The sequence below is a fragment of the Numenius arquata genome, chromosome 5, assembly GCF_964106895.1.
Source record: "Numenius arquata chromosome 5, bNumArq3.hap1.1, whole genome shotgun sequence".
Lineage (NCBI taxonomy): Eukaryota > Metazoa > Chordata > Aves > Charadriiformes > Scolopacidae > Numenius > Numenius arquata.
In genome coordinates, this window is record NC_133580.1 from 4,783,093 (window position 1) to 4,808,542 (window position 25,450).

The window sequence follows — 25,450 nt, forward strand, 5'->3', positions numbered from 1 at the left end:
CCCATGCCCATGCAATGGTGATAAAGAAACATAGCTGAACTCCAGCAAACTACCAGTGGGAGTGTAGTAAGCTTAGAGGCTCTAAAGCATTTTTAAATTAATATAATGAGTGTTATTAAGCTCAGAATTCACAGGAACTTGCAACTGCAAAGGAAACTTTTCCTGCTTGCTAGATTAGGAAAGAGGTAATAACACTTTGGGAAGAAAAGGTCAAGGAATTTTATCTGGAGAGCTCCTTTGGAAAAGGCTGTGTCGTTTTGCTTATGGTATTGTTGCTATAACAAGACGGTGGGCTGAGCCATATGAGGATTGTGGAACCACTTCACCAGACACTGAAAAATGTGAACGAAAAGCACTAATAAGCACTAATGTTGTTTGCAATCTTAACTTTGTCTGGCCCATTTGTACCTTCTCGAGGTATTTCCCAGGAGAATGAGAGCTGATGGGGAGGGACTGCATGGTTTGTAATACTCCGTGAATGAATGCTGGGGGGAGGCTGACTGCTTTATTTTGTCTTTTTAAAGACAAACCACATATTCGTTTCTTGGGGAACTGGGGGTGTCTATTGATTCATTTTCCAAAAGTATCTCTTGGGTATCTTATGCTCAAAAATATTTGTAAGGGTTGTTTAGAGACAGAGGAGACGTCATTACTGAAAAATCACAATTTTTCAAATCTTGTATACAAAGATCAGACCACAGCGTGCCAGGTGGCAAATAAGGCATTCCTCATATTTCTTTATAATTTTTAAAAAAATCACTTGACTTTCCAAGACAGTCCATGTGACTGAGATGTGGTGCACTATTTTTTTTAAACGCTGCAGTTGATTTAATGCTTTAAGTACTTGTTTGCAGGACCGAACCTATAATGTGAAAGAGTTGAAAATATCTTAGCGTAGATTGGAGTACATTCTCCCCGTGTCATGTATTCTTTTCAGCACATCTCCAGAGAGGATTTTATAGCACAGATATTTCTCAAAGTGACGAAACTGTGAAAGTATCCACCCTCAGTACGTGTTTACCTTGGAACAGTCTCTGAAGTGGCTTCTTTCTCAACACAAATAGACTTCCCCACAGAGACAAAATTTCCCTGCCATGCAGATAGAAAACTTTCTAAAGGAAACTTCCTACACAATGACAACAACAACAAAAAAAGAGGGGGAACAGGGAGGGAATACACTTGGCCCCTATTGCTTTTTACATCATCTCCATGATGGATGCTCCCAGATAGTTCAGCCTGTGAGACAGCCACCCAGGCAGATCCCACTTTAAGCAGCGCCAGTAAAGGAGGACAGCAAGGAGTTTGGGCTAATCCCGGAGGGCATTTACATACCTCTCAACTCTGTTTACGGTGGCAAAACATTCCCATGAGAGGAGCTTTAAAAATCTTGGGAGTGAGAACTAAAACAGAGTGCCTACTGGCTTCAGCTTCCCAGTTACTCTTAACTTTCAGTGGGACTTAAGCCCCTGCTTAGGTGGCTCTTCCAAAAAATTTCAGCCCTGTACATTACAGTAACACTAACAAATGGCTTCATGATAAAATCTATGAGCACAATTGCCATTAACTGGCTTCCTGCCAGCAAGATGAAGGAAGAGGTCAAACAAATACAGTAAGGGTGGTAAGCGAGCTTTTCCCAAAAATGAGATAGTGACTCTCCTCCCGGGTCAAGGATTAAAGGGGGATGATACAGGAGAAGGCCACGTATTCGACCTGCATTGTGGGTGCACCACAAGCTCCCCTTGCAAGGTCATCTGTCTGCTGCCTTCCATGATGCAGGAAGAGTTGCTTAAAATTTAAAAAAAAAGAAAAAAAAAAAAAAAAGAAAAAAAGATTAAGGTAAAAAACTCATAGCAAATAAGTGACAAAATGTTCAAAGCAGGTGTTTAATAAGAGGGATACAAAGGGGAACAATACAGGCTTTGTTGGGGCACACAAAAAGAGCTGAAAGATCTAGCAAAACTGGTGATAAATGATGGCTTCCCACAAATATTCATCTCATACTAATGACAAAGGAAAAATCAATAGGCTAATCTGGAAATCTTTCCAAAACAAGAATCTGCCTTACTAAACGTTTTTTCTCTTTCACTCCCTTTAAGACTCACCGTGTTTCTTTTCCATGAGCTCTACCAGAGTGTTGTGATCACAGCACATGCGTTTTCTTCACACAGCAGGGAGGGCAAATGGGTACCAAGTTCTCCATGAAGGGCACAGAGGAGTGGAAAGTTGGGTGACTGCCACAGCAGGTTATTTGTGATCCCACAAAATGTGCTGCAATCATGGGGTTTGTCAATACAGGGGGAGTCATAAGAATAATTTCAGAGAAGAATGTACCTTGTCAGTGCATGCTTTAATTGCTTTCCATAGTCGTTTCTGTCCAGCAATCATGGTAGAATTGTGGAATTAATGTATGGAATTTCTACCTGGCCAAGAACCCAAGGAGGCCGAACAGCAGCAGCTCCTGGTTAATCTGGCAGTATTTGTGTCCATTTCTGTAAGCCACCAGGACTGCCAGCACAGAGACAAGTCCCTCCTGGAGACATCATCATCACAGACCCTTAGTCTTCCAACCCAGATGCCAGACATCAGATGCCTTCCTTGAAAGTAGGAGTCCCACTTGCATCTGACCAGTCCCCAGATAACTGACCTGGCCTGTACCCATAGGTTCTCAAAAAACAAGGTTTTCAGCTGAGAACCTGAACTGAGCTGCGTTGGCAGCAAACCAGTCCAAGCCAAAGCCTTCCTGCAGTGGGCTTTGGCCTGAGTTCCATCAGAAGATTTGCCAGAACAAACAGGTTTCCCCCAAATATGAACCATTCAGCTCTTTCCACTGGGGAAAAAAAAAAAAAAAAAAGTAGTTCCATTGGAAAATATCTCACCATTATATTCATGTTTGTATCATAACAGATTGTAACCAGAATCACACAGAATCACAGAATGATCTGGGGTTGGAAGGGACCTCTGGAGATCATCTAGTCCAACCCCCCTGCCAAAGCAGGTTCCACCTAGACCAGGTTGCACAAGTACGTGTCCAGCAGGGTTTTGAATGTCTCCAGAGAAGGAGACCCCGCCACCTCTCTGGGCAGCCTGTTCCAGGGCTCTGCCACCCTCAAAGTGAAGAAGTTCCTCCTCATGTTTAGGTGGAACTTCTTATATTCAAGTTTGTGCCCATTTCCTCTTGTCCTATCCCTCAGAATTCTGAGTAGGTTGTGGTCTCTCCCCCAAACAGCTGCAGTTTAGATGGAGAAAAGATGCAGAAAAAGGGGGAATTTTGAAATGAAGGAGGTGAGGAAGCTGGAAGGAGGAAGAGTGAAGATCGGGAAAAGATCACGACATGTAGAGGAAATGGTGACAGTTGATGGTCCCAAATACTCCGACGTGTGCCACTCAGCTGTAGCCAGAGCCTTTTTCCCAAAGGAATGGATGGACTGCTAAACTGGACAAGATTTTTTGGAGCTCTCTATGGCAACAGATGTAAGGAATGACACGGATAAGCACAGGCAAAGTGGGAAGATGATCACTTTTAGGAGAAGCTGGAAAACTGGGTGGGCACGTACATTGCTGATAGCTAGGGCAGGAGATCTGGAGCTGAGGGTGAAGGAAAGAAGTGGTGAGGGAACAGTGTATGACACCTTGTAAAGTTATTTTCATGCCGTCTTGGTCAGGTGCCCTGACTTGCAGGAGCAACTGCTTTCCAGAACAAGAGCGTGACTGTCAGGTACTGTCAGTTCTTGGCTTTTCCACTGAGTTTGCCCAGAAAAGCTATCTTTTAGCATGATTTTCTGGATAGCTCATTCCCCATTCTCAGTCCACGACTCTGCTCTTGGGCAATGCCCACCATGGAAAGTGAGGTTCTGCACCACTAGGGGTGTAGAAAAACCTACCGAGCCCCCTTATAGAGTCATAGAATGGTTAGAGTTGGAAGGGACCTTAAGGATCATCCAGTTCCAACCCCCTGCCCTGGGCAAGGACACCTCCCACGGTCGGGGAGCGGGGTCGGGGTGGAGGGGATCAGGCAGGGCCGGGCTCTCCCCCGGTGCCGCCCCGCTGGTGGGATGGCGGTGTCGGGGCCCTGATGGGGCGGGACAGCGGGGCCCGGCGCTGGAGCTGGTGGGGACATGTGGACACCGGTGGCAAGGTGGCCCGGCCCGGCGGGGGACAGGGCTGGTGGCTGCCCCCTAAGCTCTATCCTTAAAACAAAGACAGCCCCTTAGGGCTTTGTAGCCCCCTCCCAGTTCGGCTTTACAGCGGCAGGCAGAGGCCTGCCATGTAGGGTGCTCATAGCAGCGGTAGAGGCCCAGAACCTGGAAATGGGCTGCAGGTCAGCAGGGAAGCAGCTTCCCAGGACCTGAGGGGGCTACAGGAAAGCTGGGGAGGAACGTTTTACAGGGGCATATGGTGACAGGACGAGGGGTAATGGTTTCAAACTGAAAAGGGGGAGATTGAGATGAGATCTGGGGAAGAACTTCTTTGCTGTGAGGGTGGTGAGACCATGGCCCAGGTTGCCCAGAGAAGCTGTGGCTGCCCCATCCCTGGAGGGGTTCAAGGCCAGGTTGGAGGGGGCTTGGAGCAACCTGATCTGGCGGGAGGTATCCCTGCCCATGGCAGGGGGGTTGGAACTCGATGATCTTTAAGGTCCCTTCCAACCCAAACCATCCTATGATTCTATGATGACCAGGTTGCTCAAAGACCCATCCAACCTGGCCTTGAACACCTCCAGGGATAGGGTCACGCCAGATCCGCTTTGCTTTGTAGTTCCCCAGCCTGCACCAACCGCTGCTCAAACCCTGCGCGGAAACGCCGTTTTTCAACCAGCGGGTCCTGCCCTTTTCCCCCAGCACAAGCCGTTTTGCGTGTCCCCATCCCTCTCTCCCGCCTCCACCGGCTCCGCCCGACCGGGAGCGGTGCCCGCGGCTCTGCCTGGCGCGCCGCCCCGCGCCGTCAGGGGGCGCTGCCGCTCGGCCCCGCCCAGCCCCACGCCCAGCCAATGGCTGGCGCCGCTCGCACTGGGCGTGGCCGCCCCGCCCCGCCCCGCCCGGCCGGGCCGGGGCGCCGGCCCCGCTCCCCGCGCCGAGCCGAGCCCACTCGCCGGTCGCCGCCGACCATGAGCCCCGCCGCGCCCCGGCCGCGGGCATGACAGCGGGGCCGCGCCCCGAGCTCCGCGCGGAGCCAGGCGAGTACTGCGGCCCTTTCTCCCGGGGGGGGTGGGTGCGCTGCGCTGCGGGGAGGGGGTGTCTGCTGCCGGACCCCTCCGGGTGGTGCATTTCGGGGAGGGGGTGTCTGCTGCCGGACCCCTCCGGGTGGTGCATTTCGGGGAGGGGGTGTCTGCTGCCGGCCCCCCCGGGGGGATGCATTTCGGGACAGGGGTGTCTCCTGCCGGACCCTCCCGGGGGGTGCATTTCGGGGAGGGGGTGTCTCCTGCCGGGCTCCCCCGGGTGGTGCGTTTCGGGGAGGGGGTGTCTCCTGCCGGATCCCCCGGGGGGTGTATTTCGGGGAGGGGGTGTCTCCTGCCGGACTCCCCCCCCGCCGAGTGTGTTGCGTTTCGGAGATGGGGCGTCTCCTGCCGGACCCCCCCCCCCGGGTGGTGCATTTCGGGGAGGGGGTGTCTCCTGCTGCCCCCCGAGGGGTGCGTTTCGGGGAGGGGGTGTCTCTTCGTAGCCTTCCCCAGAGCTGCCTGCGTGTCGCGGGGTCTCCTGTGCGCCCCCCCCACACCCTCTCCCGGGAGGTGGCTGCGTGTCGGTGGCCCGTGTCGGCGGAGCCGGGGATGCCGGAGGGTCCGCGGAGCCGGATCCGGAGGCGCTGGGCAAGTGCTGGGGAGAAAGCGGCTGCCAGACGGGCAGGAGGCGAAGGTGTCTCCGCTTTCCTCAGCCCGACTGCCAAAGGGAAGGGTGGCAGGGGGAGGCGGGGTAGTTGGTGGTGGGTGTCCGCAGGTGTGCGTTGTGGAGCTGGGGACCCGCTTTGGGCTGGGTCGGAAGGGGAATAACCTGAAAAATCTCTGCAGCACGGAGTTCTGAGAGCTTCTTTGCTTGAGGCGTATTCCCAGAGTCGCTTTTCCGGAGCGGTGGCAGAATCGCAAGCGCTTTTGCATATTCCCAGTATTATTCCAGGAGACCTGTCAAGTGCGTGTTACTTTGCGTTCGTGTCGGGACACAATGACGGGCAAAGCAGCCCTTCTGCTACTGCCTCGTATTTTTAGGCTCGCCGGGAGAAACCGCAGTCTCCTCCGGAGCGAGAGAAGCATGTGGCACTCGCTCCAGCGGAGCAGGGACGGTGCTTGGTGGGGAAGAGATGTTCAGTCTGTACCAGCTGCCCTTGGTGATTTATTTATTTTTTTTTTAATGCAACAGAACAAACAATAGAATATCGTATTAGCATGGGGTTAGCCTGAAATAGTGGAAAATAAGAAGGAAAACTGTAAACATTATTCAAAATGCCAGCTTGAAATTCTCAAACAAATCATCCAAAACAAACAGTAGCTGAGTGGAACTATTTTCTTTGCAGGGAGTTTCCACTGGAATAAATAGCAAGTTCTGTTAAAAAAAAAAAAAAAAAAAAAAGAAAAAAAAATGAAAAAAAAAATCTGCAACTAGTTGTAATACTTGTCATGCTTGCCAGGGGCTGGAGGGTACCCACAACCAGAGAGATCCTGATGATCCAGAGTGATGTTTTATTGCAGCTTTTGCTGCCAGTTCCTTAGAGACACTTGCAGTTTTTATCTGCGGGCCCTACCTAAGACAGATGTATCTGTTCTTCCCATTACCTTCCCATTTTCTTCTATATTTAGAACATTCCTTAACATTCTTTGTCCTAACCAGACCTCTTCTGATGCCTTTGTGTAACCCAGACAAAGTGTTGCTGTGGTGTGCCAACTCTACATTACCTGCAGAGCTGGAAAACGAGGGCCTTTAACAGTGTGTTCTTTGCCTCAACATCCCAGCTGGTTGCTACCTTGCACAACCAGAGCAGTAGGGCCATGGACACTTGCTTCTGCAGGAGCATGGAGCTCCTCCTTGGATTGTGTTCCCTGGGATGCAGAGAGCACCACCAGGCTGTACCTCAGCCTTCCCAGTGATTTCTTCAAGGACCTGGTTGTCAGTTTGTCCAGCATGACTTTAAGCTGATTAAGCCACTGGTACTTGATGGGATGTGTACAAACGGCAGCGTTCCTGGTCATGGGACAGCTGCCCAACGATTTGCTGAGACCTGGCACGGCTCGTGCCCAGCTGCAGGGAAGTTCCTGGGTGAGTTTCCTGGGCCCCTGGGCTGGTGCTCTCCAGGGCACAGCTAAAGAGGAGTAAAGCATTTAGTTTGTGAGCCAGAGAGAAAGTGGTCAGGAGGCCGTTTTGATATGCATAGACCTTTTAAAGCTTCTCCCCAAGGTTTGAAACTAAACAGTTTCCTCAAAGATCTCCCTGCCTGTACAGGCAGTTAGCTTGATTGGGAAGCCTATTTATTTAACGCCCTCTAGTGATGTTTTAAAAATTAACATAGATTCCTTTCAAGAGGAAAACAAATATTAAAGTTTATTGGTTTAAAAAGATTTACGTTTTCCGAGAGTCAACTGCTTCAGGGAATCCCTATCAAACACAATACCACGCTTCGGATGGGTGCATAACCTAATTTTGGATGGGCGTCTCTAGCCACGGAGACATAATGACAGTCTCTGCCTCCCCTGCAGACTCTCAGTGGTGCTCAGGGAAGGTCTTTCCATCAACAGCACTGGACACAGTTCCTCTCTCGTGACCTGTCTTTAAGCGCTGCTGCGCTTGATGTTTTGGCTGAACCCACGTGTAGGGCACTTGATGTGGCTCTGGTCTAAGTGAGACTGTCATTCGCAGAAGGGACCATTTATGCTTCTTGGTGCTTCACCTTTGTTTGTTATAATTAAGCTAGGCTGGTCCCAGAAATGGCAAGCGTGTGGCCTTGTCGTTGCAGAGGAGGTAGCTCCAGGGGCTAGAACTCTTTTCGATTGTAACCAGGGGATGTGACTTGAATGTCTGTGTCATCAGACTGGTTTTACTTCATAGGTGTGGGAGATGTTGAGGAATGTACCATTGATATGGTTCCTCTTAATTAACCTGAAGATGTAGTGGATGTTTGTTCTTCATGATTAGCCATGAAGGCTCTCTGATCCTCTCCTGCTTGTAATATGGAAGACTCTGATTTGCGTCTCTGATGCAGAGATCCAACTTGTGGATCCTTTCCTAGTCCCTCGTGGACATCATTACAGCAGCACACCGTACTCCACCTTCCTGCCTGCCACAGGCTCACCACCCCTCTGCTGTTTCACCCTCCGTCACGCCAGCACCCTCATGAACATCCCCAGACTCCTGTATTTGCATATATAACCACATATAATCAATTATATGTGGATATATAGGTGGATTCTATGTGGATAATCAATATCATCCACATATTACTCACTCTTCCACCCATGCCAGTGCCACCCTCACAGCAAGTAGCACCCCAGCAGATCCAAATACACACATCTCTGCAAACACCTACAGCAGCACTCAGCCACGGCTGCGTACGGTCACACTGCACCCACCTCAAATTAACTGCCCCCCCCAGCAGCCTCCAGAGCACCAGCACCATCGCCCCTTTGGCAGCGCCGCTCAAGAGACAACCCGTATCCTCTGGCTGGAAGCTGACGTGCGGAAGTCACCCAGAGGTGGCATTAAAGTACAGTACCCATCTGAGCTGCATGGCTGGTTCCTCAGCTGAGGCAGGAAATCTGCCTTGCCAGCTCCCCACCTCTCCGCATGCTTCTGCTTAGGGCCCTGGCATCTCCTCAGGGTATTCTCTTTGACTTGTTTGTGAAAGTCTCATCAATATGAATAATTATGCCTAGTAGAAGGAGTAGCAAGTCTGCTTAACATCACCTTCTCCATTTCAGCCAGAGGTTGAGACTGTGGCAGTCAATGTGATTTTAAAAAACAAACAAACAAAACCAAACCCAACCAAAAAAACCAATAAACCCCACTTCTGTTCATCTTCCACTTCTCCACAGTTTCTCCTCAGGGATCTCGGAAAAAGAACTGCAACAGGGATGGGTACGCAGGGGATCAACCCCTCTTTTTTTGTCTCCGCAGTGCTGCCCTCCTCGTGTTCCCCTGAGAGCAAATGGCAGGACAGATAAGGACATGGAAGTTTCCAAAACCTGGTGCCTGTAGTTAGCCCCTCTGAAAACAGGGAGGGTGGAGCCCGGCTTGTGGCGTGTGAGAGAGAAACTGAAGCAAAACAGGATGTTTTTGTCATTTAAAACTTATTTTTCATAATTCTTATTGAAAGGCTTGGTTGGATTTGGTTTTGAAGTTGCCTCCCGCGTTTATTGGGAAATTCATCAGGCAAAGAGCTTTGTGCGTGTGTGTGTGTAGGTGTGTATGTGCACGTGTGCTTGCATAAGGAGAGCAAACGAAGAGGCTGCTATTCAACCTCAGGACAATTTTCTACCTGAAAATTAATAAAACCAATAGGCACTAAGTAAGCGATGGAAAATATAAATTCCATCTATGTAGCTGCTCTGTGAATCTTGCTGGACAATTGCTTTCTGCTCTGAACACCTCAAAACTGGGAAGATTCCATCAAATTATAAAGTATTTATCAAAGACCCACCAAAAAGTTCATGGCTGGAGGTATTAGTTTATACATAAACGTGTGTTACACCCAAGTAATGGGAAATGAGGCGTAAGGGGCAGATTGGGAAGCCTTTGGGATCGTCTGTACCCCATAATGTGTCCTATATTTGTCCTAGTTTCAGCTGATACAGTTTTCACACTAGTTCCTGTAGAGGTTAAGGCGTAAGTTAAAAAGAAACGCTGGGAGAAATGAAGGCAGGGAATAAGATGTGAATCAGAATAAGTGTCTTTAAATAGAATGTTTCTCGGAGTTTTCCACTGCCTGTCCCTTCAGGCTGTGCCAGAAATAGAGGCACAGAGAGGGACATCTCCCAAAGGCCCTGCAGCCGCCTGCCGTCCCCAGGAGAAGGGGGGACCTCTTTGTCCCAGTGCCTACAGAGCAAAGCCACCTCCCTGACCCAGCCTGTGCCCTTGCAGGGGATATGATGAGTCATTATGCCATCTAGCTTTTGATTCATTGGAGATGCTGTACCCGCTCTTATAAATCCCAGCCTCTGCAAAGCACTGGCATTTTATCACTGACTTTAGCGGAACAAGACATTTTCTGCCTTAATCGTTTCACCTCCTTGGCTCATCTATGAGTTTCTGCAGTAGTTTGCAGCGGTTGCTCCTATGGATTAATTATAACTGCCTTGTGTAAGGAACTTAATGTGAATAGTTTGGTTCCACAGCTTATCTTTTTCCACCTCCTGTGCTATCAAAGAACTGGGACGTGTTCTTTAAGGCCACACGACTTGAGTTGCATTGGTTCATAGCAAGAGCTTTTCGTTGTAAGAATGTGCATATTTGTTAGCCTCACTTGCAAACTACTCCCTGTCCTCCAGGTTATTTGATCTCCGAGCTCTTCATCCTCCACCATTAGCTTCTCTCCTTCCCTTTCTCAGTCCACTGGCAGATCTTCAGGCTGTGTTTTTGGGTACCTCCTTCACACCTTCTTTTTTACGTGGGCTCAACTCACATAAACCTGCTCCCACCTGCCTTTCCATTCTTGACCTTTGCCCAGCGATGTCTCTCTCTTGGCCTCTGTCACTGTTCAACCTTTAATGTCCTCCCACAACTCCAAAACCTGGCAAAAAAATGCCATTGTTTAAAGCCAAAGTCTACTTTTATTTGCCCAGCCCGTGTAACTTTAGACATGCAGCTCCACTGAAATTCATGGTGTTTGGATCCTCATTTGAGGCTGGGATGCCTTTTTCTCATTTCCATTAACTGCAAAATTCTGTGGGATTAAATGCTACAATTGAGCACAAACCTATCATGAGTTTTGAGGAGGAGTTTGACAGTGGATGTTACTAAGTTTGTACCCGTCCTGATGCTGACAGGCAGATGAGCAAGCAACAGAAAGAGGAAAATGCCTTTCATGGTGTGTGTGCTAGCAGAGGTGCTGTTGATTAACCCATTTTTCAGCCAGGCAGCTCTTGAGAATGCCATTTAACAACCCCAAGTCTGTATAATGCCAACAGGATGCTTATAAGACATAAAGGGATTGATGTTCAGCTCTAATGAAATCCAGATGCGCAGGGCTGTCTCTTTTCAAGGGCTTTTCCATGGCAAATGGAAAATGATTTAGTTATGGTAAATAGATGAGAAACGCCAGACTTCAAACATGGACTAGGTACTTAAACTCACGGGCACCAAAGGCTGCTGGCAGTTACCTGGTGGAGAGGATGGAGTCACCCAATGACCCTCTGCCTGCAACAGCATCATTTATAGGGTGGGAACTTGGGACCTCGTTGGGGAGCACAGTTCATCCAGATGTTTGCATTAGGGCTGGGGGAGGCTGGCATGGAAATAAGCCTGATTCTATCCCTAAGAGAAAGCCAAGGCAGGTTTAAGGGTGGCGAGTGCCTGGTCAGTCTCTGTCAGGGGTGTGCTGATGGGGGACTGCTAGCGACTGGCAGCTTGCACTGGATGTGTGACCAGGGAGAGGTGAGGGTTCTGGGCCCTAGCAGGGGCTGGACCAGCATATTCAAGCGCAGAGGCCCTGCTTTGGAAAGGCTGAAGTAATTCTGTAGCTGGGCAGACCCAGCTGTCTATGAGTTTTTAATTTTTAATACGGCAGGAGGAGGAGTTTAAACAAGAGAGGGGAAAGAAGGGGGTTATTTTAAAGACGCGAAGGAATGTGTTACATTTTTCTGTTCCTCGGGTTTGGCTGCTCTGCAACTTTTTCATTTTGCCAAAGCTCGATTCAGTGAACTATTTATTTGCATTTTTAAAGAGCGAGCATGATTCTTCATTTACTTTGGCCTCAGTGATGAATTTTTATACTGTGAAACCCAGCAAGTTCCCTTCCAATGTTATATATACATACAACTTTGCAACAACTTTCTACGCCAAAGTACCAGCTTGAATTAAATGGTTTAAAGGGCTTTATAAAAGTGTGCCCCCCCAATTTCCCATGAGTCTAATCAGTAGTCACCCCGTAATTGTTTGATGCTATAGTCAGAACAGAGTATGCCACAGCTTGATACTCGAGACCATATATGTGTGTAGAGCTATGTAGAGGTTTTCTTTAGAGTTATAGAAGCAAGAATTCCTCGTGGAGAGGTTCCTGGGGTAGCTTTCAGCAGTGGTTCAAAGGAAGAAAAGGGATGAGCAAAGAGTCCAGCTATGAAGTTCTATGAAAACATATACGGGGAATCTGTTGCAGTGGGTTTTTACCACGGGAAAATCCCAATGGGCAGCAGCTGTTTGGTCTAATCCATTGTCAGCAAATATTTCAAATTTACTCAGCCCTGGACATCAGAATTGCAATCAAGCCATCAGGAGCTCCAAGAAAAGCTGAAGAAATTTTACAAAAGAGGTTTTTTCTTTTCCCCCCGCTTTTGGCCTCCTGTGCTAGGACTAGAAGGGGGAAGTTCTTCCTCCAGCGGCTCTTAGTTCCTCGCCAGACCAGAAGCATGAAGTACAGAAGTATTTCTGAATGAACATCAATATTTATTGATCTCTTCAGTTTCCATCAATTAGCAATTTGCTGCTCTGTGCTGTCTACAGAGAAGAGGCTTGCATTTATCTTACTCAAAAGGTGTTCAAATTGATGTCAATGCAAAAAAGACTTTGTCTGAGTATGCCCTTCAGATGTTCAGAGCCTGATCCTGTTGGAGGTGATGGCTCATAATCATCCTCACCAGCAGCAAGCGTTTTTCTTGCAGTGCTTTTTTTTTGTTTTTATTGTCCCAGAATACATAGACGCACCCCCTCCTGCTGAACCTTCAGATTCGCAGAGAAAGGACAACGCATGGATGTTTTCAGCAGCAGTTGCCCATAATTTTCACAGATTCTGTCCACCAACTCTGTATCAATGGACTGAGGCTTGGAAATAGCAGGATTTTTTTTTTTTTTTTTTCTTCTTGTATTCATCTGTTTTCACCTCTCTGTGCAGTACGGGATGCCGCAGTGAGGAAGGCCAGAGCTCCGGGTGGGCACCCAAGTGTTTGCAGAGGCACAGCTGATGAACGGGACTTGTGGCCTTGTCTTCCTACATAAAGCTATTGGACCCCTTTTTAGGTACCTGTCCTGCTGTTTGAGTGAGTTTCATTTTGTTTTAGGACCCTGGGTGGTGCTGTATCACGGGAGCAAACCCTTGCGCTCATCCCCAGGCATGGTTATTCCTGGTGGAGGACAGTGCCATGCGGGCAAGGCTGTGTTCAGTAGCCAGAAACACAGACCCAAGCCTTGACAAATTCCAAGTGTCCTGATTTGGGGTCCAGCCCAGTGTCATTTAAGATCATGGACCATTTTATCAGCGTTTCAGAAAGACCCACTTCAGTCGGGAAGTCGGTGCTCCATGAGACAGCAGTCCCCTCCACGCTTTGCAGGATGTCCTCTCTCATTGCCATCCGTTCTCGCTGATGTCCCAGATTCCCAAGGAAGGCAGGCCCTGAAGGCACAAGTAATCCATGGGAGCAGGGGAAAAAAAGCGCGATGGAACAGATTTTTGTGAGTCAAACTAATCCCCAGCCACCTCCGAGTGGAAAACCCACTCGGCCTTTGGCAGCCGAGAATTGTTTCTCCCAGTCCCCCTTATATGGGACATTTTAAAATAAACCAGCAGGGCTCCATTTCTTGGAAGGAAAAGGAAATGTTTCAAAGTGTGGCCTTGAAAACTGATTTACTGCCGTCAGGCTCGGCATATTTTAAGAAATGTTTGAGTTTGGTTGGAGCCGCGTTGTAGCAGTAAGGGAGAGGGAAGCAATTGGTGAAAAAACAGGGCAAGATGCACTTGTATAATACGGGTCAGATAAATATTTACCCCCAAGTTTCTTAGCTCTGAGTTCGCATTAAACCCTGCCCTATATCTCTGAAGGGACTCACATCCACAAATAAAATACCAGGCTGTGGCCACCCAACATTATTTTACACTTCCTCCTCTGATTAATTAGGCTAATTACGGCTCTTAAGGAATTAAAAGGGCTAAAACGGTGGCAGGAGAGTTAAAGATTCTCCCTAGCATTTGTAAGGAAATGTTAATGCTTTACCATATGCCTGTGCTGGCAAAATTCACCCCAAAGAGCTCATAAAACAGCTGCACATTTTTTCCTCTCTTCTGGGCGCTGAATTTTCACCCTACGCAAAGTGAAGTGGTGCAAACTATTAAAATATAAGTGGACAGACACACGTGTCCTTACCTGACATGAAGGAACATGGAAAAATGCGGCTGGATGGATTGGAAGAGGGTTGCATTAGCCAGAAAACGGAATGGACTGCTGGAGTCTCAGGGTGGGAGGAGGCTTAGGGCACTTAGCGTGGTGTTAATTGGGCTGCGTGAGCAGTTAATAGCGCTCCTTATTAGGTGGGGTGAGTAACCCATGTTGTAGAAGAGCTTCTGGTAACCCCAGTGGTAGCAAAGGGACTTGTTTCTTTGGACAGGTAGATGATGGCAAATGTTTAGGTGTCAGAAATTCCTGATAATATTCCATGAGATTGGGTCTGCTCTGATTCTGTCTGCTCGCAGATGTTATCGGTCTGTGCTTTTGGATAAGCTCCTAGGGCAAGAACTGTGTCTGTCTTGTTTTCACAATGAAAGTGTTGCAGTAGTGACTCTGGGGGAATATACCTTATGATTTGAGAAGAAAGGACACCTAGTTTAGACCTTTCTCAGAACGAAGACCTAACTTCCAAGCCTAGCTCTGCCACTACTTTTCTGCGTCGCTGTGGGCGCGTTACTTAAATCTTCATTCTGAGCCCCAGTTTCTCCATTTTCCAAACAGTCACTTCGAAGCTGGAATAGAGATGTATGGAATAAGAGTGAGGAAGGGCTTGTTTGAATAATGACTGTCATGTGTTTTAGAGCCCATCAGCTGGAAGATGTCATGGTGAAGCACAGTAGTTACATAGAGGGAAAAGCAGAAAGTCACTTTTCTAAGGCCACCACTGTCTTGGAAACAGGCTGTGTCAGTCCTCTGGCGGCTAATCATGCTCCCGACAGAGCTCCTCAGTCGCCCACAGCGGTGGGCATTCCTCTAGACACACAGGAGTTGTTTCTCTTCCTTTATTCACCTGCCCTGGAGTATCTCTAGAGCAGCCACGAAGCCTCCTGTACCGCAGGGATGCTGGTGTGGCAGCTCTCTGGGAGCTGGGAACGGGATGGCGTCACAGCACAATGTGTGGAGCTGCTCCTACAGCTGCTGAAAACATTACTGTCCCTGGGATGAGGAACCTGGCAGCAGAGCTGATGGATGAGCACCACGAGCTGGATGCTGTAGCCTGCTTCAGCTTCTCCTGGCTGTTCCACATAGCGGGAAAAGGCCCATCTGGTGTCTTGGGGTGGAATATCTGACAGAGGTGTGAAGTTTGCCTACAGAGTGGCTCTGCTCAGAGCCAGAGCGCATGGAATAGCTGGGTCTGTGGATAACACTCCTAGAGGTGCAGCAGGCCAGGCTCCAAAACAGGCAAAGTACGCTTTTTGGTCTGGCTTCCTCTCAAAATGAAGCACCTGCTGTCACAGTAAGGACTGGGAGGTGGTTGTACCCTGCCACCACCAGTGACGTCTGAGCCTTTTGGTGGGTTGCATCCAGATGTGGCAGGGAGGGAGGTATCGGAGGCTGGGGATGTACCTGTAGGTTTTGTGAAGGCAGCCAGTTGTGACGCCTCTCAGCCCTACTGCAGGGAAGGACGATCCAGACACCCTCCTCGACAGGAGATAATCCACAGGTAACAGATTCTGCAGCCCAGCCTGGGAAAGGGGTAATTCCGGGGTTAAAACGGTGCAAAACCACCGTGCTGCAGCACTGTCTGAGCTGGCCTCACACCATCCCCACCGGGGAAAAAACAGAGTGAGAAGTAGAGGGACGGGCAAAGCCAGCCCCTGCAGTGCTTAGACTCGTGATCTTCTTACACACTCTGACTTGGGGGAAACTAAGCGCAGGACAGACGTGGGAGATCCCTCAGGAAACCTGCTTCCCCTTCCTCTAATCAGTCCTTTCAAGAATGTTTTCATCTCCTGAGTGTCTCACTCCATCTATGGTCTACATCTGCAGACTCACCCCCTCGGTTGCATGCCTTACAGCACAGGCACTGCCAGCGCGTCTGCTCCCATCACTCCTGTTTTCCAAAGTCAATAGCCACTGCACTTCTAGAGATGAAATTTTTAGGCACGGCATGATTTCTGGATGTCTTCTAAAGACACCAAATCCTTGAACAACTCTGTTAGGTAGCAAACCTTTCAAACTAGCGCTCCACCAGTTTAATTGTTCCTGTTATTCTAGTAGCAGAGACACAAGGCTCTTATGTTAAAATAATTCATTTTATGTGTATTTCATGCTACAATCCCTGCTAGATTCATTATGTTGCCGTAAAAGCAGTATATAAAACTTCCCCTGAGAGTTCAGTGACATTGGCCTGGCTCTTTCCCTACATTACATGAGTGTGAATCTACTGACTTTAGTGGATCAATGTTGGTTCACCTTATCTGAGGATCTGGTTGTCTTTGCTGGACTCTGCTCATTCCTAGCAGTACTCAGCAAGGTTCGTGACAGCCCCCTGTCCTCCCATCTCCCCTCCCCTCCATACATACCCCTGGAACCTTCCTCACTGCGAGTGTCAGAGCAGGGATTTGGAGCCCACCACTCAAGGCCAGGTTCCCCTGGGACTCTTGGTGAGGTTACCTTGGTGCTGGGTAGGCAGGGTAGTGGGAGGTAGGGGACATCTTGGACTGGGGGTCCCGTGGGAAGCAGCTGCTCCTCTCGGAAGCTGGTTCATACAGAACGTGTTTTTTAGAGTGCCCACTCCATTTTGGAGCGTTCTCCCTGTCAGCTCATGCTGGCTTGCCTGCCTGGCAGTGAGCTGGAAGGAAGCTGGTTAACAATGCCTAATCATGATCACCATCACGACAACACATCTCTGCTATATATAGCATCTTTTCCTGGCTGGGAACTGGGCAAAAATGGGGAAACCAGCACAGGAACCATGTCACAGCCCAGGCTTTTGTCTTGGTTGTAGAATTCAAAACACCTTTTAAGGGACGCTTGGAAGAGGACTGGAGAGGTTTTTATCTTATTCTGAGTGGCAAGCTGGGCAGGGAATCAAGACTGAGAAGAAAACAAGTTGTATTCCAAGGAGCTGGTGGTGTGATGTAGGAAGGAGTGTAGCTTTTCAAGCCGGTATCACTTAAGAGAGAGTGGCAGAGAGTGGCACAGCACATCTGGATGAGGTGCAGGGCAAGTGGGCACAGCTGGAGCTGCCTCCCCAAATGCCCTGCAATGGATTTCCCCATTCAGGGACAAGGGGGAATGACTGGTCTAGTGGGAGGTGTCGCTGCCCAGGGCAGGGGGTGATCTTTAAGGTCCCTTCCAACCCAAACCATTCTGTGATTCTATGACTGCAAGACAGCAGCTTTTGGAGCCCCCACTAAAACTGCTCCTGGCGGTGGGGTCACATTCCAGTTTGTACAGTTTCTCAAGTGGCAGATGAAGTCTGGGAACAAGGAGAGGAGGAGACAGCAGCCATGCAAATGCACTTTTTCCTAACCTCATTTTAAGTGCAAACCAGCATAAAGTGGCAAGGCCAATTATTTTCTGTTTGTGTAACCCAATGCCCGATTTACTTCTATGCAGTGAACAATTTCTCCTTCTCTGTCTCTCTCTTATTGGGTTTTCTAACTAGAAATGCAACTGCAGTCTTACACAGGCACTTTGAAAGCACATCCTGCGCTCACATAAACAAGAGACGTAACAGAGCAGGAGGCAGGAGCATCTCACATCATCTCATTAAGATACTTCTGTAGGAATGCCGCTGCTAACGTAAACTCATCATTGGACGGAAGAGCAGCAGCGGTTGTTTTCACATGGATGGATCCAAGCCCAAGCGATCCGTTAATTGTTTCTGTACTCTTAACTGTATTCTTAAGTATTTTTTTGAATGTTGCTTGAGAGCTAAATAACCATGTGCTGCATTTATACAGTAACTTTTGCTCTTTTCCAGTAGAAAAATGTGCCTTTACTGGGTTCAGCTGGTTAATAGCAGTGATCAGCTATCTGCTCTGGCACAACATACCGATACAGTGATGAGAGTATTTGTAGGAAGAGAGTGTTTCACGAGATCCATCCCAAGAATGAGCATAATATTGGTGTTATTGGCTCTGAACGGTCTGTGATGCTCCAAAATAATCAAAGACGTTGTGGCCCATGTTTTACTCCCTCTGACTGTGCCTTTAGCGATATAAGCAAGTGGTCCTACATCCAGGTGGCCCTGGCCTTGCAGGTGGCCAAGCCAACCAGCTCCTTGGCTGTGTTTACCTCCCGCGTTTGGTGTGGAAGCATCATGGTCTCTGGTCCATAACCTACAGTCGTTCATAGCATCAGCAGCTCGTGAGTGACACAGCCGTGTTTCCCTGCCGCGTGGCGCTGGCAGATGGAGATGAGTCTGACCAGGCAGGTTCCCACCAGCAGAGTGCACGAGTCTTGTCAAAGGGCAGCAGATGCTACTAGGCTCAAAGAAAGCCCGTGGTGTTTTTGAAGACACAGTGTGTCAATGTTTCCGAAGCAAATATTTCAATTTATATTTTGCAGAAAAATTGCGCTCTTAAATTTTTTTTTTTTTTTTTTTCATTTCTGAATGTGAACTAAACCAAACAGCAGCATTCCGGTGCCACAGACATTGCCACAAGCTTTGACCACCTATTGACAGAAGGAAAATCCACCCTGTTCTTAAGCAGGTGTCGTTATTTTTCAGCTCCATCCCGCCTTAACTATTTGAAGGATAACATTCAAGCGCAGAGGTCAGTGAGGGGGGGGGGATAAAACCCACCCGCTCCTGCTGGCCGGCTGAGCCCATAGCGTAGGCCATACATGGGTTTGGAATGAGGGGGCATTAGACTCGCAGCCTGCCCCGTGCCAAGACATACACAGCTAAAACTGGCGGCTCGGGGGATGAGTAATGCGCAAACACGGCCCAGAGCGTTGCAGGCGTTCAAGCACTTTCAGAGTACGTTGGGTAAACGAGTATCTGTTTCCATGGCAGCAAAACAGCAGAGAGCTTACGCCGTTGTCCCTTTGGCGGGTTCTCTGATTCCCGCGCCTGGTTAATGTGAGCAGAGCCTGACGTCCAGCAGAAGCCCTCCCTGGCTCTAACGTAGAGGAGCACAGCCGAGTTCTCCCCTTCATCCGAAAGCAATGATGCCGCCGGCACCCGGGTGAGCTGTGGACCACCAGCCGCCCGCTCAAGGGCAGCCGTTGGGCAGGAGGTCGAGGGGGGGCTGTGGCCCCTCCAGAGAGTTCCTGCGTGAGACGGAGCCCTTGTGGCGTTTCTTCTGTGTGGTGAGATGGGAGGGGTTTTTGCAAGAAAGCCGTAAAACTGTAGACCTTAGAAACATGCAGGGTTCAGAGCACATTTTACATGGCACTGGAAGAACACTCAAGGTGTTAGAACACTCTGTCCTTGTTCAGCAGCCTCTTCAGGAAACATTATTTACATGGGCTAGCCCGTGCAATCCAAAATTGTTTTAAATGGGCTTGACAGCTAGGTTCTCCCAAGCAGGGAAGGAGGATGTGAGCCTTTTGGCTCATTACCTTGCATGGCTACAGAAACCAAAGGCAGAACAATTTATTATTCCTCTATTAAATATGCAAATAAAGTATGTTAACTGTGAAATTATGCCAATTAGTTGTGTCCCGTTCCATCAGTAAGATGCTACTTGGGTAATCTTGTGGTCATCATCTTAATGATGGCCTGCCAAGGATACCTGACTGGCTAGGATCAAAGAGAGTTTGGCTGAAGGCTCGGAAGGCAATTTTCTGGTTTGCCTAGAGTCTATTTGGGATCAGGCAATTGGACCACTTGGGCAACTGATGATCTCAGCATTTTATCTGGAGGTAGCAAGTATGGGGAATAGCTTGTGTCCTGTAGTCAAAGCATTTCACTGGAAACCCCAAAGTTCTGTCTTTGTGAGACTTCCACAGGCAGTCCAGTGCCTGCTGGAAGTGGGGCTAGTGAAGGGGTCCTTAGGCTCCTCCGGAGAAGTGCAACGGGTGGGCAAAGACAAGGCTTCATGGAAGGCGTTTCTGTCACCATTCAGATACAATCTGAAACCATTCCTAATGGTCAGGAGAAGAAATCCACCAGTACTGATATCTCCCCTGAAACTTATCCTGAGTAAAATGTCCTCCTACACTAGACCCATGTCTTGTATGTCATTGGTACTCCTCACCACGTTGTACCACAAAGGACGCTAGTTTGGGCTGGGGGGGGGAGCAAAATGATTGCTTTACCTCCAGTAAGGTTATTATGTGCTGTAGGATTCTTCAGCACAGAGGATACTATCGTGTTTTATTACGACACCAGTTCAAGATGTTACTACAATGGCCCCGGCACAGGGATGCACCCGATGGCCCTTCGTGCCTGCTGTATTCATCCAAGTGACCTTTCCAGCTGACATCTTGCCGGCATTTTCCACCAGGCAACCGCACCCAGCCTTTCTTCCTTCCCTAAGACGTTGCATGACTGATGCTTTGCTGTGCTATGTTTTGTAGGAACATTTTATCCTATTAAGGCACCTCTGAAAGCCAGATGTTCCGTTTTAGTAGGGAGTCTCTTTTTAAAAAAAAAAAAAAAAAACACAAACATTTTTGAGCTGATGTTATTTTTATTTAGTTTTCTCTGTGAAACTTCCGAAGACAGATCTTTTCTGGGCGAGGTCATATCGGGGAATGAAGGAGAAATTGCCGTCCTTCTGTCACTGTCTGCGTAAATACACGTACACAAGGAATCTACTTAAGAGAGCACTACTGATGTTGCAAAGCTGAATATTCCTACGTTAGGAAATTGCTGTATTAAACTCCGCTTGCAGTCCCGCTCCAACTGTGTGGGTTACATGATCATACACTCGTTTTTCACAAGGTCGTCTGTGCTTTGGAGGGCTCTGCTGGACCTGATCAGGCAGTGAATCGGGAGCCTGTGTTGTAGAAAGCTCTTCCCTGTAGAATTCCCTGGTCTTTTGTCGCAGAAGTCGAAAGGTGTATTGTAAATGAAACGAGACATGAGGAGGAGCGCACCTTCCCTGGCAGCTGGACTCCATGCCAGCCTCTGCCGCAGATCTCCTCTCTGAAGTGAGGTAAATCACTTCCACCAGCTTTTGAAGTGGCCACTGCTGCCCTGTTCTTGACTTCTGGGATTCCTCACATAAATCCCTGGAGGCAGACTTACAGCCATGCTGAGCCCCTGTAGTTCCCACCAATGTGAGCTTCAAACCAACCCCCTCATCCAACCTTTCCGTCAGCTCAGAAAGATGTGTTGAACACCAGGCACCCAATTTCACTGTAATCGCTTTGTTCTTGGCCTTTCCATCAGTGAAATGAGGGCGATCCCTTCCTCTAACACTCTAAGAATGTCATATTAACATGGTTATAAGGTACTGAGCGTTGTGTACTCAGAGATGGGTCTAATGAGCTCACACGCAATTAATATTTCTGCATTCAGCACAGAATTTGGAAAGTATGTGGTTGGTAAAAGGAACACACTTTCTCTGTAGGACCTCTCCTCAACCAGCAATCCTGGTTCCTTTTATTCTTAGGATATTCCGTATTTTGGTACATTCAGAAGTCAAAAGATCAATAATTCTCAGCATAGTCTAAACTTCCTGGTACTTAAAGCTTTAGTGCAGGCAAATGCCGAAATTAGAAATGAGCCGTGGGACAGATTTTTCCCATGCATACTAATCAAGAACCATTGATGTAAGGATTTCTCTCCCAGGCTAAAATGTGTCATCTTTCTTCAGCACAAAATCAAGTTGGCAAATAAAAGGAGACCTGTGGCCTTCGTGTGTGTATGTTGACTTGGATGGTTATCATGTCTGACTCTCAAGTCTCACCATTAGAGCCACCTCATTTCTGTGTTATACAAAGCTTGGTGGCAATGGCTGTGGCTGTTAAAAAAGGTAAAAGTGTCTTGAGGTGACACTACCTGGAGAGGGGCCTAAGAACAGTCTATTTGCTGAATCTGTAAATCGTGGAAAATGGAGATAGAGAAAAATCTATTGAGTAACCTCATCCATTCCTTCAGCCCATGAAATGTGGCTCCCTTACCATATTATACTCTGTTCATAGCTTTGTCCAGTCTAGTTTTAAATTGGATTTCTATACCTTTCCTTAACAAACTATTCCATGGCATGAGTGTTAGGAAGTTTTTCCTGACCTTTGGCCTGTGGGTTTTTTTTCTTTTTTCTCTACTTAATCTCATGTCATTACTTTGAATTTTGGCTGTGAAAACTGGAAGCGTTTCAAGTTAGGAAAGTTTTAAGTGCCCCACATAAATGTGAGAGCTGACAAGTGTTTTTATAATAGGGAAGGGGAGGGAGGTGTCTGAAAATGCAGATTATGGCTCTCGGAGCTGAGATTTCACGAGTGTTAACTAGATAAAAAGAGAACTTGCAGAGTGCAATGAACAGATCTGCTTCCAAGGTGGCCAGACTAACTGGAATGTCTTTTTGTCTTGCAGAAGATGAAGCCCATAGTCCAAAGAAGACGATCTACCCCTTCTGCCATTACTAAAGCTCTCGGCAAGTCAAAGTACCATTCCAGGTAGAGAAAATACCTTTCTGATTCCTTTTTCCACCTTTCTGCCTACACGGACTGAAATCAAACTGGTTTTCGAATTCATTTAACAGTGTCGAGGGCAGTTTTTTTGTAGAGAGATATGGAAGAGTTTCTTTTTTACTGGCATGGCATCGTGCTCAGCAATAAAAGGTGAGGGAAAGGAGGAGGATGGGGATTAACGTTATGGTGTTTGTCTTCCCAAGTAACTGCTACGTGTGCTGAGGCCCTGCTCCCCAGGCAGAAGCTGGACATCTGCCCGCCGATGGGAAGTAGGGCATGAATTCCTCTTTTTTCCCATTTTATTTTCTCCACCTTTCCTGCTGGGAGGGAGTGAGAGAGCAGCTGGATGGGGGTCTGGCAGCCAGCTCAGGTCAGCTCACCAGGCCAGGTTACCTGGTTATGTTCAGTGCGGGATAATGTTAGGTCTAGATCTTTGATGCCTGTTACAGCCGAGCAATTGACTTAGCAGACTTGAAGGCACGGGCCCGCTCAGAGCTTGCACGGGGCTTCTTGTCACTCTCTGCTGTGCCACACTCGGTCTCTAGGTAAGGAGATGTCATGGTTTGGAGGACCTGCTTTCCCGAGTTGTCAGCCTGGAGTTTTTCCTGTAATCTGCTTTCAGCTGGAAGCCCACACTGCCTCCCTTTTGCCCGGCAGCGTGGCCAGTGCAGGGAGGCCAGTGTGCTCCTGCCAGGGAGGAGCAATGAGTCCCAGCTCCCGGACACAAAGTCCAGGGGACTTTTTTCCTGAGATGCAGTGACCAGATCGCTCATCACCACACACGCTGTCTTGACGCTGGCAGGCCATACCTCCTGAAGCAATAAGAGATTTTCCTTGAAGGTATATATATATTTATGTGTGTCCCCTCCCAGGGAGTCACTGCCGGTGACCTCTGTGGCCTCTGCTCCATCTGCTGGACCACCGGCGGGAGGGCTGGCCCCGAGATTTGTCTCAGATGCAGGGTGTATGAGGGGGCTGGGAGCTGTTTCTGGGGATGGAGGGAGCACTGGGAAGTCTGCCCACACCCTGTGGGGTGGCATCAGCTTGGGATGTGTGGTGGGAGAGCCACCAGATCTGGCCAACCTCCAGGACAGCCACATTCCTGTCAGACAACAGCAGCTTTTCCCTTACTACCAGCCTGCATGGTGAAAAGCTCCCCTTCTTGCCTGCGACTCCAGAGCCATCCAGTGCTCTGCCGGCACTTTGCTCCTGCCAGTGTAAAGCACGGGGAGTGTACAAACATGCCAGACACGCAAATCTCCTCTGAAATATCAAGTGCTAGCCACAAGCCGAGCTCCTTGCTCCTTCAGTGGGAGCTGAGCCCCCATCAGCATCGTCCCCTCTTCCTCCTGCAGCACCGCGTAACTACTAGACACAGATAAGGGGATGCCACGTTCTTTTTTGCCTTGCTCTGATACCAATCTTATTAATAACATTTCCTGAGGGATTTGTTTAGTTTGACTTTTTTTTTTTTTTAATTTGTAAGAAAGAGATGATAAAGCTGAACTGATTTGATCCAGACTAGCCCTCCGGAAGAACACCCCTTATATTACACCATAGGTAATGGATGCACGGTGCATCCTGCTTTTCTGAAACAAATTTGGGGGGTCAGTCTCGTAGGATCATTTAAAATAAAGGGCAGGACTGATTTTCATTTGATTGTCTTCTGACCAAGTTTTGTGGCTTCTTTGTCATTCCCCCCACCCCCTTCTAAATTGCACTAAAAAAAAAAATAAAGAAGAGAAACAAATTCTTGACTTTATTTGGCTGGAGAATATCCTTGTGAGGGAGGAAAGCTTTAAACGTTTCTCATGATGGATTGCTACGGAGGGAGCTGGTACAATGCCATCTTTGCTTAGGCCACCAGAGTATTGGTGAGATTTTTTTTTTGCTGTCCTGCTGTTGTGTTTACGAAGCTGTGTAACTCCTCCAGCTTTAGGAAATCCACTGTTGAGACTGTGGGATGGTGTGGCTCCCACTGCTCAATTGACGCACACGGAAAGCTTTTAGTATCAAATTTAAAGGCGATTTAGGTTCTCACTTGCAGAGGCAACAGATGCATAAGCTAAGAATTCACTTGGTGGTGGCTATGGAGCGGTGAGGAGGGAAGAGGGAATTTCTGCTTGCAGGAGCACGGGTGTTCCTGGGACTGGGGGGATGAATTAAAAAAAGCAGCTACTGGCTAGCTTTAACCTCACTGCCGTGAAATCGAAGGAGCCCGATTATGACACCAGTGGAAACTGAGTTAAGACTGACAATGTCAAAAACACTACCCTTGAACCTCCTGGGCTTGTTTAGAGACTGCTGTCAGACTAGAGTAGTATTGCTGAGGGGTGGAGGGAAGGTAAGTATCTTTTCCACAGGCGTCCTTGCCTGCCAGCAAAATACACATTTTTGTCTATGTGTAGAGACAGGAGGATTTCTGGGTCTTTTCTGTCTACATAAATCTAGGGCCGTGCCTCAGAGGTTAGCCAGTTCAATCAGGGTCAGGCACACGAACACGGTCTCTGAACAAGGCTCAGCAAAGAGCTATTGCTTGTTCATTCAGCACAATCCCACCTGTAGAGCAAGGGGTAGACCCAGGAAACCCCTGTGGGACCCCTTTTACTGCCAGTACTGCCCACCAGAGCCTGGAGCAGCACTGAGGAGGTGCTCTGGGAGGGTGCTGAGAGGCAAGTGGGGAGTTGAGCACTTGGCGGAGCTCTTCCAGCTCGGGATAGCATAGAGAAACGATCTGGTTCAATCCTAACGATAGTTTGTTGACTGCGGTCAACATGCAAAACCATC

General features: G+C 48.4%; 1 protein-coding gene across 1 annotated transcript in view; it reads left to right on the forward strand.

Annotated features, from left to right (window-relative positions):
* Window positions 1-5,030: 5,030 nt before the first annotated feature.
* LOC141464275 (rho GTPase-activating protein 20-like) overlaps window positions 5,031-25,450 on the forward strand; it is a 35,665-nt gene continuing 15,245 nt past the window's right edge. The window contains exons 1-2 of the mRNA XM_074147064.1: window positions 5,031-5,170; window positions 22,566-22,648. Coding sequence (XP_074003165.1) covers window positions 22,569-22,648 — 80 coding nt within the window. The 5' untranslated portion in view covers window positions 5,031-5,170; window positions 22,566-22,568. The remainder of the gene's footprint in view (window positions 5,171-22,565; window positions 22,649-25,450) is intronic.